This window comes from Pelophylax lessonae (genome assembly GCF_965119305.1).
Source record: "Pelophylax lessonae genome assembly, chromosome: 7".
Lineage (NCBI taxonomy): Eukaryota > Metazoa > Chordata > Amphibia > Anura > Ranidae > Pelophylax > Pelophylax lessonae.
This window is the reverse complement of record NC_138774.1, coordinates 11,704,178-11,723,523: the sequence shown is the minus strand read 5'-3', so window position 1 is coordinate 11,723,523 and position 19,346 is coordinate 11,704,178. Positions and strand designations below refer to the sequence as shown.

The window sequence follows — 19,346 nt, the reverse complement described above, 5'->3', positions numbered from 1 at the left end:
ACGTAGTAAAATGTTTTTTTATTTTGTATATATTTGGAATAATAAAAATCACACAATTTGTATGTATAAGTTATCCCCGTGTGCTACCTGTAAAGTCTGAACATCTTTTCATTTTCTAAGGTTACTTATAAGTAATGTGTAATCTTTTTTTCATATTCAAAATATGAGCTGTACCCCAGTGGTGATGGATGACCAGTTAGCCAAGGGGCAAAAATAAATAAATTGCATGGCGCCACCCACTATACGCAAATACGTGAAATAAATATTATTGTTTTTATAAATTTGTGATGGAAATTTCTCACGCAAATCTTTTTTTTTTTTTTTTTTTAATCAGTCTTACCTGGAGATCCTACCAGTAACAGAACTTTCAGCTGCAGGCTGACTACGTAAAGCCACCACCTCAACGTAAGCAGCCATAAAGTCATCCTACCATGCAAGCTTTTTAGTTGCCAATAAGGTCTACCAGATAGGCAAGCCAATGGCAGCTAAAAGCACTGTTACTGTAAGGTTTTCCAGGTCAGAAACCTGGATACAGTTTCTCAAAAAAGAAAAAAAAAACATAACGGCAACATATTGAAACATAGATAGATTTACACTTTAGGAAAGTCTCTGTTGTTCCTCACAGTGGTTCACAGGAGGGCCTTTTGGTTCATTTTAACCCACCTCTCCATCATCTGTCTGGTTGTACTGTATTTTTTATATATATCATTTTTTTAATATTATTTTTTAATTATAGCCACCTTGTTTCTCTTCACCTTTCCCTCAAAAACTACTTGTGTTTTCACCCACAGAGCGATATGAGGGAACACCTGGCCTACAAAAGAAGGAGCCATTGATTTTCAGTGCTGCAAGCTGCCGGCATTGATCTAGACAAGTATGATTAGAGAAAGGTGACATTTTCTTATTTGTATCACAAAGGTGATGTTAGTCATTTAATATATATTTAACTCACTGCATTCCAGTTAAAGTGAGATTCTCTGTGTGTATTATCAACTAAAGGGAAATTAAAAAGATATTAGTAAATTTTATTTTTAATGTTTTTTTTTTTTTTGTACAATTTTTTAATGTGCACATTAATAAAATTAAGTAATTAATAATTAGCAATGTTTAAACATAAATTAGAATTAAATGAATATTAGAATGTTTAAATAAATATTATAATTTCAATTAATATTCAATATTTTTTTAAATAAACATTTAAAGCTGAACTCCAGACAAACAGATAAATATGCATATGAAATACATAAAAGGGAGCTGATTTACTAGGATTCGAATAGCTCAGGTGTCTGGCAGGGCAGGAGACCTGATTTTTTTTCTGCTATTTAGTAACACTTAGTCCTGGTTCACACTGGCATGACTTGTCAGGTAACTTAGTTGCCTGACAAGTCGTTCTCCATTCAGTGCCATGGAACCGTTCTAATCAAAGAGACTCAAGTCCTACTACTTGGGGCGACATCGGAGCAGCTTGCATTGACTTCTATTAGAGAAGTCGTTTGCAAGTCACGCTGATGTTGTGCTGCACGGGGCGGCTTCAGAGTCGGGCGACTTTGAAGCCGCCCCAGTGTGAACCGGCTCTTATAGGTCTTGTTCCTCCCCAAGTCTGCAACTGGATAGGTAAAGGAAAAGCAAAAGACTGATGAACTCATCTCTCTTTCATGCTGCTCTCTCCTCCTATTAGCATGACCCTTGTCATCGCATGAGAACTGCATATAGCTGACTGGCTTCTTGAACGTCGTTTCTTTCTTCCAGACTGGGTTCTGTTGTACAAGGACTGCAAAAGGCTAATACAAGGTATTCACACTGCTTGCATTCAAAAATACATTTATTGATGCATAATTGAATACAGAGTTGTATTAACTTAGAATTTGTTAGATATGAAAATTAATATGCAATATTTAATCTTAAGGGAAATTAAAAATATTAAAGAAAATATGTAAATAGATAATATGCTCTCTAGTTTTCTCTCTCTTTAAATGTATTTATTTATATTAAACACACAAAAAATCCCCTTTAGTAAATGTAACTTTAGATTTTTAGAAGCATAAATGTGAAATAACAAATGTTTCAGAAAAATGACAAAAACCATAATAAACAATGCTGACACTTTATTGAGCAATATATTTGTTAAATTGGAACATGGTTTGTTTTTAAATAAACATAAGGATTAGGAAGAAAAAAAAAAAAAAAGAAAATCAGAAAAAGTTTTAAACAGAAAAAAATACAATTCAATTTTTTTATATATATATACCGTAGAGAAATATCCTTTTTTTTTCTTATTTTATTTTTTTTAAAGAAAAGTAAAGGGAATGTCAGCAAATTAGCAATCTGTTAAGGTCACACACTTAGCTATTAAATATACATTGTATTAAACATATCTTCAATAAAAAGTTTAAGTATAAAGAACATTACATTCTTTTTTTTTTTTCTTTTTTTTTTTAATGTATGCATATGTTTTATTGCTCCCTAATTCAATATTTGACAACCAGATTATATAAATAGAAATAAATAAAAACAAAAAGCCAGAATTTTTTTTTCGATTTTCTTTTTTACAAGCAATATTTGAAAACAATTCACTATTTTATTTATAACTGCCTCTCAAAATGAGTGACAGGAAAAGTCCATTTTATATATATATATATTTATATTTCTACCTTGGTTTTCGATGACTACAGTATGACACAAAATTTGTTGTCCATCATTGGGTGAAAAAGACAAAGTTGTCTTGCTCTGGATACCTTTGGGTAGTCTTGCTGGAATGGTTCGTCTCTCCACATCCAAATAAAAGTTCTTCAGACAGAGAAGGAATCTTTTTTTCTCGTGCTGTTTCCATTTTTCCATGTTTGCTGGATTAACGTCATTGTGTATGCAAACGACCTCAGTACATGACCTCGGATGCGGCGACGGTGTCAGAGCTGGCAAACAGAGAAACAGCATGAGAAAAAAAAAAAATCTCCCCCGAACCATTTCACCAAACACTACACCGTCATTAACAGCTGAAAAAGTTGGCCAACTCTACATCGTCATTTCTACTTCAGACTGTTTGCCAACTCTGCATTGTCATGACTATCTGAAAAGGTTGGTCAACATTAAATAAGTTGGTCAACATTAAATAAGGTCATAGCTAAAACACATTTTCCAAATCTGCATTGTCACTGATAATTAAGTTGATTTATTATATAACAAAATACAGTCACTTTACTGGGGTAAAAAAAAAAAGGGGTAGGGCGATTACAGTATTCCTATATATTTTTAAAACCTTCTATCATAGCTTATCTCTAACCATTCATTAGGCTGAACTTTTTAAAAAGTCATCTGCGGACCTCTTGATAATTGATTAACCTTTCTACCTATAGAAGATTGTAATATATGCCTTTTTTATGGATTTAAAAAAACTATTAAATGCAACGTTTGATGCTCATTAGGGTTGGAAATCTAGAGGGAGAATCATTTTTTGTAGAATTAGCAATTATAATAATCCTAAGAGAGTTTCTACAGGGTACATATTAATAAAATGTGCAATTTTCAGGTTAGGTATATCATCTATATATCTGCATTATAAACTATTAAATATTATTTTGTTTTTCCTGACTCAATAAAATTTTTAAAGAGAGGTGGTGCTTTATGGACAAAACTAAAAGAATAGAACAGAATGATATCTGGGAAATCCAAAGTTTGATCTTGAAACTAAACTTAGCGAGAAGAAAGTTCTGAGAAAGTTCAAAGTTTGATATAAAGGAGCTTGAAATACATTTAGCTTTTATGGATTAAAAACTATTAAATAGTATCAGACAAATGCAAATGTTGTTGCTTATTAGAGCTGGAAATTTAGAAGGATGATTACTGATATTTTGTTGTATATTTAGCAATTATAATAATCCTAAGAAAGTTCCTACAAGGTACCTAATAATAAAATGTGCAATTTTCAGGTTAGGTTTATTTTCAATATATCTGCATTTTAAAATATTAAATATGAACAATTTTGTTATCCCTGAATTAATACAATTTTTAAAGAGAGGCGGTGCTTTATGGACAAAATGAAAAGAATAGAACAAAATAATATCTGAGAAATCAAAATTTTGATCTTGAGACTAAACTAGGAGAAGAAATGGATGACATCTGAGAAAGTCCAAAGTTGGATCTATAGAAGCTTTGAACACATTCTGCATTTATGGGTTAAAAAAATAATAAATAGTATCAGAAAAATAAAAATGTTGTTTCTTATTAGTGTTGGAAATATAGAGGGATGATTACTGGTATTTTTTTGTAGATTTAGCAATTATATAAAAACCTAAGAAAGTTTCTACAAGCTACATATTAATAAAATGTGCAAATTTCATGCTAGGCATATCATCGATGTATCTGAGTTTTAAACGATTAACTATTAATGATTTTGTTATTCCTGAATCAATACAATTTTTAAAGATAGGTGATGCTTTATGGACAAAACTAAAAGAATAGAACAAACGGATATCTGAGAAATCTGAAGTTTGATCTTAGAACTAAACTAAGAGAGAAGAAATGGATGACATCTGAAAAAGTCCAAAGTTGGATCTCTGAACTAAACTAAGAGCAGAGTTAATGTACATCTGAGAAAGTCCAAAGATGGATCTCTGAACTAAACTAAGAGAATTGAACTGATAGAAAGTTCTGAGAAAGTAAGGAGCTTGAAATACATTTATCTTTTATGGGTTAAAAAACGAATGAATAGTATCAGACAAATGCAAATGTTGTTGCTTATTAGAGTTGGAAATCTAGAAGGATGATTACTGGTATTTTGTTGTATATTTGGCAATTATAATAATCCTAAGAAAGTTCCTACAAAGTAACTAATAATAAAATGTGCAATTTTCAGGTTAGGTTTATCTTTGATATATCTGCAAAAATACAAATTTTGTTTCTTATTAGTTTTGGAAATTTAGACGGATGATTACTGGTATTTTGTTGTACATTTAGCAATTATATAAAAATTATATTAAAAGAAAGTTTCTACAAGCTTCGTATTTATAAAATGTGCAATTTTCATGCTAGGTATATCATCGATGTATCTGGGTTTTATACTATTATCTATGAATGATTTTGTTATTCCTGAATCAATACAATTCTTAAAGAGAGGTGGTGCTTTATGGACAAAACTAAAAGAATAGAAAAAAATAATATCTGAGAAATCAAAAGTTTGATTTTGAGACTAAACTAAGAGAGACTAAATGGATGACATTTGAGAAAGTCTAACGTTGGATCTATAAAAGCTTTAAATACATTCATCTTTTACGAGTTAAAAAAAAATAGTATCAGAAAAATACAAATTGTGTTTCTTATTAGTGTTGGAAATCTAGAGGAATGAATACTGGTATTTTGTTGTAGATTTAGCAATTATATAAAAACCTAAGAAAGTTTCTACAAGCAAGGTATTAATAAAATGTGCAATTTTCATGCTAGGTATATCATCGATGTATCTGGGTTTTATACTATTAACTATAAATTATTTTGTTATTCCCGAATCAATACAATTTTTAAAGAGAGGTGGTGCTTTATGGACAAAACTAAAATAATAGAACAAAATGATATCTGAGAAATCAAAAGTTTTATCTAGAGACTAAACTAAGAGAGAAGAAACAGATGTCATCTAAAAAAGTCCAAAGTTGGATCTCTGAACTAAACTAAGAGAATTGAACTGATAGAAAAGTTCAACACCAAACAATGACGGTGTCTGGTATTCTTTGCGAATTGTCTAAATTACAAATGGCTTTTAAGGTTAATGGGTGTTAGGGGTCAGTAAGAAAGAAAAGTTTTGTCAAGAGTTTCTAGGATTTGGAGAACTCACCAAGACAGCAAACAGTGATCAGGACACCGCTGTTGGCTGTCCAACATTAACTGACGCTGCATTGTCAAGAATCCAATGAAAGCGGAGCGGCTGAAATAAAGGTAAGAGATGAAGGTGAGGTGGAGCTCAGAAAAAATATATATTATATAACATTTGGGTCCATTTACTAACACAATTCAATTGGGAATGCAATCCTATTTTGTGTAATTCATAGTAAACCACCCACATTGTGCTGCATTTAAAAATTGTAAGCACATGTATTGCATCTCCCTTAGAAAATAACCCAGCTTTAATAGGTTGTAGATAATCAATTACAGAGATAGGCTATCCACAGATACAGGAGAGCACTGGCTGATTAATTTTGTACAACAGTTCTTTACCTTTACACAAATAGTTTATAATATTAATATTTCAACAAAATTCAGCAAAAAAAAAAAAAAAAAAAAAGGCATGACAAATAATATGTAACCAATACTTCTACATACAGGAAGTGTACATTGATTTTTTTGAAAGACATATAAAATGAGGATCTATACCATGTACTATATATATATATATATATATATATATATATATATATATATATATATATATATATATATATATATATATATATATATATATATATATATATATATACACATACAGGGGCATTTAAAAAAAAATTGAATATCATCAAAAAGTTAAATTATTTAAGTAATTAAATTCAAAAAATGAGACTCATATATCATATAGATTCATTACACACAGAATAATATATTTCAAGCATTTCTTTTAATTTTGGTGATTATGGCTTACAGCTAGTGAAAACCCAAAATTCAGTATCTCAGAAAATTTGAATATTGTAAAAAATTTCAATAATTTGGACTCATGATGTCACACTAATCAGCTAACTCAAAACACCTGTAAAGGTTTCCTGAGCCTTTAAATGGTCCTTTCAGTCTGGTTCAGTAGGTTACACAATCATGGGGGAGACTGCTGACTCGACAGTTGTACAGAAGGCATCCATTGACACCCTTCACAAGGAAGGTAAGTCACAAAAGGTCATTACTAAAGAAGCTGGCTGTTCACAGAGTGCTGTATCCAAGCGTATTAATTGAAAGTTGAGTGGAAGGAAAAAGTGTGGTAGAAAAAGGTGCACAAGCAACGGAGATAAGCGCAGCCTTGAGAGGATTGTGAAGCAAAAGCCATTCAAGAATTTAGGGGAGATTCACAAGGAGTGGGCTATGGCTGGTGTCAGTGCTTCTAGAGCCACCACACTTAGATGTATCCAGGACATTGGCTACAACTGTCGCACTACTTGTGTCAAGCCACTCCTGAAGGAAAGACGTCAGAAGCGTCTTACCTGGGCTAAGGAGAAAAAGGACTGGACTGTTGCTCAGCGGTAAAAAGTCCCCTTTTTGGATGAAAGTAAATTTTGCATTTAATTTGGAAATCAAGGTCCCAGAGTCTGAAAGAAGAGGGGAGAGGCACAGAATCCAAGTTGCATGAGGTCCAGTGTGAAGTTTCCACAGTCAGTGATTATTTAGGGAGCCATGTCAATTGCTGGTGTTGGTCCACTGTGTTTTATCAAGTCCAAAGTCAGCTCGGCCCTCTACCAGGAAATTCTAGAGAACTTCATGCTTTCCTCTGCTAACCAGCTTTATGTAGATTCTGATTTCATTTTCCAGCAGGACTTGGCACCTGTCCACACTGCCAAAACTACCAATACCTGGTCACAGGATCATGGTATATCACTGTGCTTGATTGGCCAGCAAACTCGCCTGACCTAAACCCCGTAGAGAATCTGTGGGGTATTGTCAAGAGGAATATGAAAGACACCAGGCCCAACAATGCAGACGAGCTGAAGGCCGCTATCAAAGCAACCTGGGCTACACCGCATTGATGCAATAATTAATACAAAAGGAGCCCTGACCAAGTATTGCGTGCATCCTATACTGTACATGAACAGCAAACAATTCTGTATTAATTTTTTTTTTTTTTTTATTGGTCTCATGAATTATTCTAATTTTCTGAGATACTGAATTTTGGGGTGTCACTACATAGAAACATAGAAACATAGAAACATAGAATGTGTCGGCAGATAAGAACCATTTGGCCCATCTAGTCTGCCCAATATATCTGAATCCTATGAATAGTCCCTGGCCCTATCTTATATGAAGGATAGCCTTATGCCTATCCCATGCATGCTTAAACTCCTTCACTGTATTTGCAGCTACCACTTCTGCAGGAAGGTTATTCCATGCATCCACTACTCTCTCAGTAAAGTAATACTTCCTCATATTTTTTTTTAAACCTTTGCCCCTCTAATTTAAAACTGTGTCCTCTTGTGGTAGTTTTTCTTCTTTTAAATATGCTCTCCTCCACTAGCTGTAAGCCATAATCATCAAAATAAAAAGAAAGAAATGCTTGAAATATATCACTCTGTGTGTAACACATCTATATAAAATATATGAGTTTCACTTTTTGAATTGAATTACTGAAATAAATGAACTTTTAGATGGTTCAAAAATTTTGGGATGCACCTGTGTATCTATCTATCTATCTATCTATCTATCTATCTATCTATCTATCTATCTATCTATCTATCTATCTATCTATCTATCTATCTATCTATCTATCTATCTATCTATCTATCTATCTATATATATATAGATATATATATATATATATCTAGATCTAGATATATATATATATATATATATATAGATATATATATACAAACTTTTTTTTCAATACTAATATTTTGTGTTTTGAAGACCAAGGATGATTACACTTGAAACTGAAAGTTTCCCAATTTTGATGATTCACATCTGTGAAAAGCCTAGCCTTGATAAAACAAAAAAATAAAAAAATAAACGTATCAAAGTCATTCAGAATAAATCCAGATCAAAATATTTCATTTTGAAGCCCCAAGAACAGAGAAACCATGACTACATAACATATGCCAAGTCGACTTAGATTTTGACGAACTGTAGAGGAACAGTTAATTATTATCCAAACTATGAAGACGTAAAACATAATGTATGATTGATATTGATTTCACTTTGTTACACTGATGGGTCTATAGTATTAAAAATCAAGAGTTTCTGGTAACCGTATCATTTAGTTATAAACATACAATAGCCAATGGCACCACAGTTCTCAAGTCCACAACCTCAAGTTAGGGCTGCCATAAAACAATAGAAAAATAAAATAAACCTTGCCACTTACCATAATATAAAACTTTTTTATGAAATGGTAACAAGTAACCTAAATTAAAATATACAAATTTTAGAATTTTCTCAACTCTTTTATGTGGTTCTTAAATTTATCAGCTATGCCAGGAAATAATACTTTACTACAATAAATATAGCTTATATTATAAATAGGACTTACATTGGTATCCTATAAATATATTATTGTATAAACGTGTTACTGTCATCTGATATTTTATTTCCTAATCTCAAAACATTATTTTATTAGCCAAAATTAATTTATGTGGTCAATTTTTATAAACCAAGAAATAGTATTTAGTGCACACAGTGAAGCCCAGTTGTATCTCCTTTGTTTTTCTCTTGTTCATAACATAACAGCCTTGATTAAAAATAAATATATAAATAAAAATACAAAATGTTACAAAAAAATAAAAAATATTTAGTCTCTTAACTATTTTATTATTATTAGAAAATAAATAAATACAAAAAAAAAAATACAGAAGGTTATGAACATTTAAAATATTTAGTCTCTTGACAATTTAATGAATATTTAATAACACATCTCTGTTTTTAAAATTATTAGCATTATTTTTTTTATCTTGGGACATTGTAAAATAAAGAAAAATAAACTTTAACCTCTTAGCACTGGTTGCTGCTGGCTTTTTAAGGGGTGATGTAAGCTGGGAGGTGGCATTCCTGATAATGTGACCACTATGATTGGCTGTTGCAGTGGTCACAAGATTAGAAACTCCACCCGCCTGCTCCTGATTATAGACAGTGACCAGGAGTTGTCAGTGACAACTTGGTTATTGTGCTGAGAGTTTGCAGTGAGCGCATTCTCAGGACAGAACAATGGAGCATGCTGATGCAAGTATGCATACAGGTGGCATTAGGGCCCAACTGTGCGTTACGTAGGCAGGAATTCTTCCCACTAACCATCACACTAATGTATCATGAGTTGTAGATATAGTTATTTTTATCAACGTTCCCTGAGACCGGAAAGTTATTTTAAGGGTTCCTTTGTGTTGAAAAGTTTGAGAAAGGCTGATACAACCAATCAAGGGCTGGACCTAAAAGACACATGGCGCTGAGACACATTCTGAACACGTCTCCAACATAACTTATAAAAAAAGAAAATTGAAGGGCCCACTTCCACCCCTGCATGCCAATTGTAAGTACAACCATGTGCAGGATCCACATCCAAATTTTATAGCCATTCTATCCAAAGCTAAATCAAAAATCAAATATATATATATATATATATATATATTCACACACACACACACACAGTTTCTCACAAAAGAAATGACACTTTGTTACAATGTAAAGTAGTGAGTGTACAGCTTGTATGACAGTGTAAATTTGCTGTCCCCTCAAAATAACTCAACACACAGCCATTAAACCGTTGGCAACAAAAGTGAGTACACCCCTAAGTGAAAATGTCCAAAATGGGCCCAAAGCGTCAATATTTTGTGTGCCCACCATTATTTTCCAGCACTGCCTTAACCCTCTTGGGCATGAAGTTCACCAGAGCTCCACTGGAGTCCTCTTCCACTCCTCCATGGTGACATCACAGGGCTGGTGGATGTTAGAGACCTTGCGCTCCTCCACCTTCTTTTTGAGGATGCCCCACAGATTCTCAATAGGGTTTAGGTCTGGAGATATGGCCAGTCCATCACCTTTACCCTCAGCTTCTTTAGCAAGGCAGTGGTCATCTTGGAGGTGTGTTTGGGGTCGTTATTATGTTGGAATACTGCCCTGCAGCCAAGTCTCCGAAGGGAGGGGATCATGTCTGCTTCAGTATGTCACAGTACATGTTGGCATTCATGGTTCCCTCAATGAACTGTAGCTCCCCAGTGCCGGCAGCACTCATGCAGCCCCAGACCATGACACTCCCACCACCATGCTTGACTGTAGGCAAGACACACTTGTCTTTGTACTCCTCACCTGGTTGCTGCCACACATGCTTGACACCATCTGAACCGAATAAGTTTATCTTGGTCTCATCTGACCACAGGACATGGTTCTCGTAATCCATATCTTTAGTCTGCTTGTCTTCAGCAAACTGTTTGCGGCTTTTGTGTGCATCATCTTCAGAAGAGGCTTCCTTCTGGGATGACAGTCATGCAGACCAATTTGATGCAGTGTGCGGTGTATGATCTGAGCACTGACAGGCTGACCCCCCACCCCTTCAACCTCTGCAGCAATGCTGGCAGCACTCATACGTCTATTTCCCAAAGACAACCTCTGGATATGATGCTGAGCACGTTCACTCAACTTCTTTGGTCGACCATGGGGAAGCCTGTTCTGAGTGGAACCTGTCCTGGCAAACCACTATATGGTCTTGACCACTGTGCTGCAGCTCAGTTTCAGGGTATGGGCAATATTCTTATAGCCTAGGCCATCTTTATGTAGAGAAACAATTCTTTTTTTCACATCCTCAGAGATTCTTTTGCCATGAGGTGCCATGTTGAACTTCCAGTGACCAGTATGAGAGAGTGAGAGTGATAACACCAAATTTAACACACCTGCTCCCCATTCAGGGAAAATGGCTAAATGGGCCCAATTTGGACATTTTCACTTAGGGGTGTACTCACTTTTGTTGCCAGTGGTTTAGACATTAATGGCTGTGTGTTGAGTTATTTTGAGGGGACAGCAAATTTACACTGTTATACAAGCTGTACACTCACTACTTTACATTGTAGCAAAGTGTCATTTCTACAGTGTTCTTCAGTCACATGAAAAGATAAAATAAAATATTTACAAAAATGTGAGGGGTGTACTCACTTTTGTGAGATACTGTAAATAGAGAAATATCTCACAAGAGACACTTTTTAATTAAAAAATATAAATATCCCAAAGTTTGTATTCCTTTCAGAAAGACGTATTGTCAATAACAAAAAAATATAAATTGTGTTTAAAATCTAAAGCTTTGAGATAATTATTAATTAAAAAGAATAGAATGTTCTACCTTGCTCTAATTATACTAAATACCAGTTTCGTCAAGCGATACTGTTTCAAAATTAAAACTTAAACGGAAACAGAATGTAATTAAGAGGCATTAGCGCAAACATTATGCATGTAAATCTACAGACTGAATTAACAAAAAAAAAAAAAAGAAAAGGAAAACGTATAAAATAAAGTTGAAACGAAACATTCATTTGCAGTATGTTCAGGTATCCAGAGGAATAGATGTGGGTTTGTATTATTCAAGTAGAAGGCTATGATCGTTTTTTTTAGTTATAAGTCCCCATTGATTATGATCTGAAAGGCCGTTATTGTACATTTTATGGGGCGATAATACCAGATGACATGTCTGCGGTCTCGGATTTGTGATAAATTGTTGAATATTAGCAGAAAATCAATGGAATTTAGAAGAATGGAATGAGAAAAGCCATTATTGTCAATACAATTTCCAACAAAATCTGAAGATGAAATCTTTTTATATGTAATACATGTGTGGTATGGTATACCATCTGTGAATATAGAAAGTAATATCAGGTATTTATATCTTTCAATCTGAAAGCACAATATCTAAGGTACAAGACGCACCGTATAAAGACAGCAGGCACACTTGGTAATCACTGCAAGGATCATTACCTGGGTATTTGAACTCCAGTTGATTGTCCCATTACTTTTAAAATAAAAGAAACTTTTGCCTAAATACTCACCTTATTTCTGCTGCTGTTCTTGCAGACTTACCCATCTTCTGGGTTGAATGATGGCTAGAGCATCCTTCAGTTCACTTCCTGTGAGTCCAGAATGTAATGGACCAAGGGTGTTTTTCTGAAAGCAGATTGGCCTTCCTGCTTGAGAAAAAAAATGGGGATTGGCCTTAGCAATTGCCCCAATCCTACTCTCTCTCTGTGGCGGCTGGTGCTTTATGGGCCGGGGGGGGGGGGGTGTGAGACGGACCACGCCAGCTTGTGCACCATACCCCCCTCCCCCGGGTCGCTGGCTCACTCACCATGTGGAGGGCAGGCAGGCAGCGGCGGGTGTGGCTTCCCCTCAGTCTCCTGCGTTTCCCCCCTCCTCCTCCTCCTTGGCCAATGGCATGGATTCTCCTTTCAGCCAATCGGGAAATGGGTCTCAGGACCCGCTTCCTGATTGGCCAGGTGGAGGATCCATGTGACAATAGCGAATATTCATTCGCTACTGTCACACAACTGGGTGGGTTCAGGGCGCAGTGCTCTGCGTCCAGAGCCCACCCTTTTTTGAAGCCTATTAAAGCCTCTGGCTCTAATCACGTGCTTAAAAAAAAAAAAGAAACATCGCAATCTATGCGTCCGGCGCCCTGCATGTAAATTAGGGGGCCAGATGCATGGATGGGGGGTGGCGCCCCTGCTCCCCCAATGGACGGGCCGCCACTACTCCCCCTGGAAATAGGGAACCAACCCCTTCAGTCTCCTCCCCAATGAACTCCAGTCTGTTTGGACACGAGTCCAAACCCATCCAAGCTATCCTTCTGGGAGGCTGTCAAACCCGACAGCCAATAATAGTTGGCGGAGGCATTCCATGCCCTGCGCGTATGCATGGGGCATGCTGCGGGTTGGAGGATGCCTCAGCTGCCTATGATTGGTTGTCAGGTTTGCCAGCTTTCTAGTGGGATAGCCCAGGTGAGTTCAAACTGTTTCTGCACTTACCTGAACTGATCATTGCCATGCCTGATGGACATGGGTTGGCATTTCCCCATTGTTGTGCAATTTGTGAGAGCACAGTGGGCCAACCAACTCTCGGGCCCATGTGCCCCGCACACTTTGCATCCATGGAGCATACACCACTTTCACAGACACATACACTTTGCACAGCACAAAGCAGTGGCAGCTGGTGCTCCATGGGCCGGTGGGGCGACAGACTGACCACACCATACCCCCCCAGGCCACACCAGCCCACACACCATATACCCCCCAGTCGCCAGGTCACTCACCCTGGACATGTGGAGAGCAGGCAGTGGTGGCGGCTTCCCCCTCAGTCTCCTGCGTCTCCTTCCTCCTCCTTGGCCAATGACATGGCTTCTCCTTTCGGCCAATCAGGAAACAGGTCTCAGGACCCACTTCCTGATTGGCCAGGAGAAGAATCCATGTGACAATAGTGAATATTAATTTGTTATTGTCACACAACTGGGTGGGCTCAGGGCACATTGCTCTGCTTCCCGAGCCCACCTTTTTTTGAAGCCCATTAGAGCCTCTGGCTCTAATCACAGGCTTAAAAAAAAATAAAAAAATCCCCCATTGGAATCCATGTGTCCGGTGCCCTGCATGTGGAATAGGGGGCCGGACACATGGATAGGGGGGCGGCGCCCCTGCGCCCCTAATGGACGAGCCGCCACTGGCACAAAGCTATAAAGGCTGCATACCTCTACTCCAAAAAATTCCTCAGTTCTTCCTGGTTTCTTGCCTAGACCAAAATGATGTCATACATCTCAGAAGTCTTCATGTATAGAGAGGGCTTTCTCAACTAAGCACACCCTCCTGCTTGCATGCCTGAGATAAGGGCAGATGGAAGTAAATGCTACATGAATCCTCTGCCCTTACTCAAGATGGCTGGGGCTAGAATGGCTAGGGGGGGGTGTTTTTCAAAGTGATTTCTAAACAAAATAAAGCATGGTGACATGGATGGATGGGGGAGTTTGCTTTGACTATGATCAATGAATTAAATAGTGCTGTTGATTTGTGGTGCTCAGATCCAGTTTATTTCTTCTTGAACGTTTCATCTTTGTGACAGAGTCACTTTAAAAATCCTCACAAGGCCCCCATGTTGGGGCTATCCAATCTAGCATCTCTGTTTCTTTAATTGTGTCCCCGCGGGATATAATATATATTCATTTCCTGGCACTGATACAATGTCTCACACGGTTCAATTAAATTAGCAGAATGTAAACAGATGACTCGGACTGGCTGTAATATATTTTCATCTCTTTATAGCCGTATAAAAAAATAAAAAAAATAAAAAAAAAATCTTAATCCTCAAATACATCAACTGATGATGCTTAACATAGTGGAACTAATTTATAGCACTATGACTACAGGACACTTTGTGCCTGATTAATATACTGGGGACACTGTAGTACAGTATAATATCAAGTCCCTGTTTGCTGCCATTGCTGGTACATACGGCTCTGGGGCTGTGCAGTGCATCAGTATCCTTTACAGCTGAGTGAATGGTGGTGGGGGGGGGGGGGCAGGATGACTACCATTTATATGGCAGAGAACCCATATACAGAACAGTGGTGTAGTGGTTAGCATTCTACCTGTAGCCCTACTGCCAAAGGGGCCACTGTAAGTTTACATGTTCTTTCCCCAACAGCGCAGAGGCAACTGGGCACACAGCAACAGCCCATACACTCCGGCTCATTGATCAGTCTAGGGTAGTGATGGCGAACCTTGGCACCCAAGATGTTTTGGAACTACATTTCCCATGATGCTCATGCACTATGCAGTGTAGCTGAGCATCATGGGAAATGTAGTTCCAAAACATCTGCGGAGCGGAGGTTCGCCATCGCTAGTCTAGGGGATGTCTTTTTAGTATTTATTGCTGAAGAAACTTGTAAAAGGAAGGGGGTTGGGGAATCGGATAGGTTTAAGCACAAGTAAAGGTAGACTGGAACATTCTATAGGTTCACAGCTGGGGACCATGAAGTAGCTTTGAGCAGAAGTCAAGGTCGATTGGAACAGTCTATAGGTTCATGGCTGGGGACCATGAAGTAGCTTTGAGCAGAAGTAAAGGTCGATTGGAACAGTCTATAGGTTCATAGCTGGGGCCCATAAGTAGGTTTGAGCATAAGTAAAGGTTAATTGGAACAGTCTATAGTTTCAACTGCGGAACATGAAGTACTCTGCAGTGTAGTTGAGCATCATGGGAAATTTAGTTCCAAAACATCTGGGGTGCAGAGGTTCGCCACCACTAGTCTAGGGAATGTCTTTTTAGTTTTTATTGCTGAAGAAACTTGTAAAAGGAAGGGGGTTGAAGTATGGGATGCCACATGTAAAGGTGGACTGGAACAGCCTATAGCATTGGTGTCCAACCTTTTGGCTTCTTTGGGCCACATTAAGTGTAGAAAAATGTTCTCGGGCCGCATATAAAATATATACTATAGTTAAGGTATATAGGTATTAAAACGCCGCCGAGCCCTTCCCACGCTGCTGCGCCCCCCCACCAGCACTAATTTAACACAACTAGTGGACGATCCCCTCCGAGGCAGCCTCTGCCTACAGTTAGTTGGAAGCTGCTGTGGCTGTGCCCCCGACTCGACTTCCTTCCTCCCAAGCAAAAAAAAAAAAAAATGTGAGGGGACAGTTGGCCGAATTGCCCGCGGTTCTGGGCCGCATGCGGCCCCTGGGCCGCAGGTTGGACATGCCTGCTATAGACTGTTCCAATCGACCTTTACTTCTGCTACTTCATGGTCCCCAGCTGCGAACCTATAGAATGTTCCAGTCTACCTTTACTTGCGCTTAAACCTAATTCTTGGTCCCCACCTGTGTACCTATAGGCTGTTCCAGTCTACCTTTAGACTGTTCCAGTTGACCTTTACTTATGCTCAAAGCTACTTAATGGTCCCCAGCCATGAACCTATAGACTGTTCCAATCGACCTTTATTTCTGCTACTTCATGGTCCCCAGCTGTAAACCTATAGAATGTTCCAGTCTACCTTTACTTGTGCTTAAACCTACTTCATGGTCCCCAGCCGTGAACCTATAGGCCAGGCATGTCCAACCTGCGGCCCAGGGGCCGCATGCGGCCCAGAACCGCAGGCAATGCGGCCCACTGTCCCCTGACAATTTTATTTATTTTTTTTGCTGGGGAGGAAGGAAATTGAGTCGGGGGGCACAGCCACAGCAGCTTCCAACTAACTGTAGGCAGAGGCTGCCTCGGAGGGGATCATCCACTAGTTGTGTTAAATTAGTGCTGGTGGGGGGGCGCAGCAGCGTGGGAAGGGCGCGGCGGCGTTTTATTACTTATATACCTTAACTATAGTATATATTTTATATGCGGCCCGAGAACATTTTTCTACACTTAATGTGGCCCAAAGAAAGCAAAAGGTTGGACACCAATGGTCTATAGGTTCACAGCTAGGGACCATGAAGTAGGTTTGAGCACAAGTAAAGGTAGACTAGAACAGTCTATAGGTTCACAGCTAGGGACCATGAAGTGGGTTTGAGCACAAGTAAAGGTAGACTAGAACAGTCTATAGGTTCACAGCTAGGGACCATGAAGTGGGTTTGAGCACAAGTAAAGGTAGACTAGAACAGTCTATAGGTTCACAGCTAGGGACCATGAAGTAGGTTTGAGCACAAGTAAAGGTAGACTAGAACAGTCTATAGGTTCACAGCTAGGGACCATGAAGTGGGTTTGAGCACAAGTAAAGGTAGACTAGAACAGTCTATAGGTTCACAGCTAGGGACCATGAAGTAGGTTTGAGCACAAGTAAAGGTAGACTAGAACAGTCTATAGGTTCACGGCTGGAGACCATGAAGTAGGTTCGAGCACAAGTAAAGGTAGACTAGAACAGTCTATAGGTTCACAGCTAGGGACCATGAAGTGGGTTTGAGCACAAGTAAAGGCAGACTAGAACAGTCTATAGGTTCACAGCTAGGGACCATGAAGTAGGTTTGAGCGCAAGCAACGGTAGATTAGAACAGTCTATAGGTTCACAACTAGGGACCATGAAGTGGGTTTGAGCGCAAGTAAAGGTAGACTAGAACAGTCTATAGGTTCACAGCTAGGGACCATGAAGTAGGTTTGAGCACAAGTAAAGGTAGACTAGAACAGTCTATAGGTTCACAGCTAGGGACCATGAAGTGGGTTTGAGCAGAAGTAAAGGTAGACTAGAACAGTCTATAGGTTCACAGCTAGGGACCATGAAGTAGGTTTGAGCACAAGTAAAGGTAGACTAGAACAGTCTATAGGTTCACAACTAGGGACCATGAAGTGGGTTTGAGCACAAGTAAAGGCAGACTAGAACAGTCTATAGATTCACAGCTAGGGACCATGAAGTAGGTTTGAGCACAAGCAACGGTAGATTAGAACAGTCTATAGGTTCACAGCTAGGGACCATGAAGTGGGTTTGAGCGCAAGTAAAGGTAGACTAGAACAGTCTATAGGTTCACAGCTAGGGACCATGAAGCAGGTTTGAGCACAAGTAAAGGTAGACTAGAACAGTCTATAGGTTCACAGCTAGGGACCATGAAGTAGGTTTGAGCACAAGTAAAGTTAGACTAGAACAGTCTATAGGTTCACGGCTGGAGACCATGAAGTAGGTTCGAGCACAAGTAAAGGTAGACTAGAACAGTCTATAGGTTCACAGCTAGGGACCATGAAGTAGGTTTGAGCACAAGTAAAGGTAGACTAGAACAGTCTATAGGTTCACAACTAGGGACCATGAAGTGGGTTTGAGCACAAGTAAAGGTAGACTAGAACAGTCTATAGGTTCACAGCTAGGGACCATGAAGTGGGTTTGAGCACAAGTAAAGGTAGACTAGAACAGTCTATAGGTTCACAGCTAGGGACCATGAAGTGGGTTTGAGCACAAGTAAAGGCAGACTAGAACAGTCTATAGATTCACAGCTAGGGACCATGAAGTAGGTTTGAGCACAAGCAACGGTAGATTAGAACAGTCTATAGGTTCACAGCTAGGGACCATGAAGTGGGTTTGAGCGCAAGTAAAGGTAGACTAGAACAGTCTATAGGTTCACAGCTAGGGACCATGAAGCAGGTTTGAGCACAAGTAAAGGTAGACTAGAACAGTCTATAGGTTCACAGCTAGGGACCATGAAGTAGGTTTGAGCACAAGTAAAGTTAGACTAGAACAGTCTATAGGTTCACGGCTGGAGACCATGAAGTAGGTTCGAGCACAAGTAAAGGTAGACTAGAACAGTCTATAGGTTCACAGCTAGGGACCATGAAGTAGGTTTGAGCACAAGTAAAGGTAGACTAGAACAGTCTATAGGTTCACAACTAGGGACCATGAAGTGGGTTTGAGCACAAGTAAAGGTAGACTAGAACAGTCTATAGGTTCACAGCTAGGGACCATGAAGTGGGTTTGAGCACAAGTAAAGGCCGACTATGCTGTCAGCCCAAACAGAAATTGGGAGCTCACTGAATTTCCAGGTAATCAGCAGACATTTTCTGTACCTACAGGTTTTAAAAAAGGATAAAACACATGTCAGCAAACCTCTGCAGGCCAATGTTTGTGAAATTTTTCCTGGCTGTCTCCTACACAACGCTCTTAACACCTAGAATTAGATCTACTGTAAATTCAAAGCAGCAACTTCTAACATCAAACTTGTAATTGCAGCCCTCTATTCACCGAATGTGCATTCTGTTCCTGC

At 38.3% G+C, this 19,346-nt stretch overlaps 1 protein-coding gene across 2 annotated transcripts in view; it reads right to left on the bottom strand.

The window, feature by feature from the left end:
• Positions 1–19,346, bottom strand: part of LOC309559919 (protocadherin-11 X-linked-like) — a 2,238,392-nt gene that overhangs the window by 1,850,860 nt on the left and 368,186 nt on the right. The window contains exons 4-5 of one of the 2 annotated variants that reach the window (XM_082263376.1): positions 5,822–5,911; positions 2,316–2,912 (exon numbers count right to left, since the gene is read on the bottom strand). The exons of the other annotated variant lie outside the window; for it this stretch is intronic. Coding sequence (XP_082119502.1) covers positions 5,840–5,911 — 72 coding nt within the window. The 3' untranslated portion in view covers positions 2,316–2,912; positions 5,822–5,839. Of the gene's footprint in view, positions 1–2,315; positions 2,913–5,821; positions 5,912–19,346 lie in introns of those variants that run through there. 2 annotated transcript variants of the gene reach the window in all.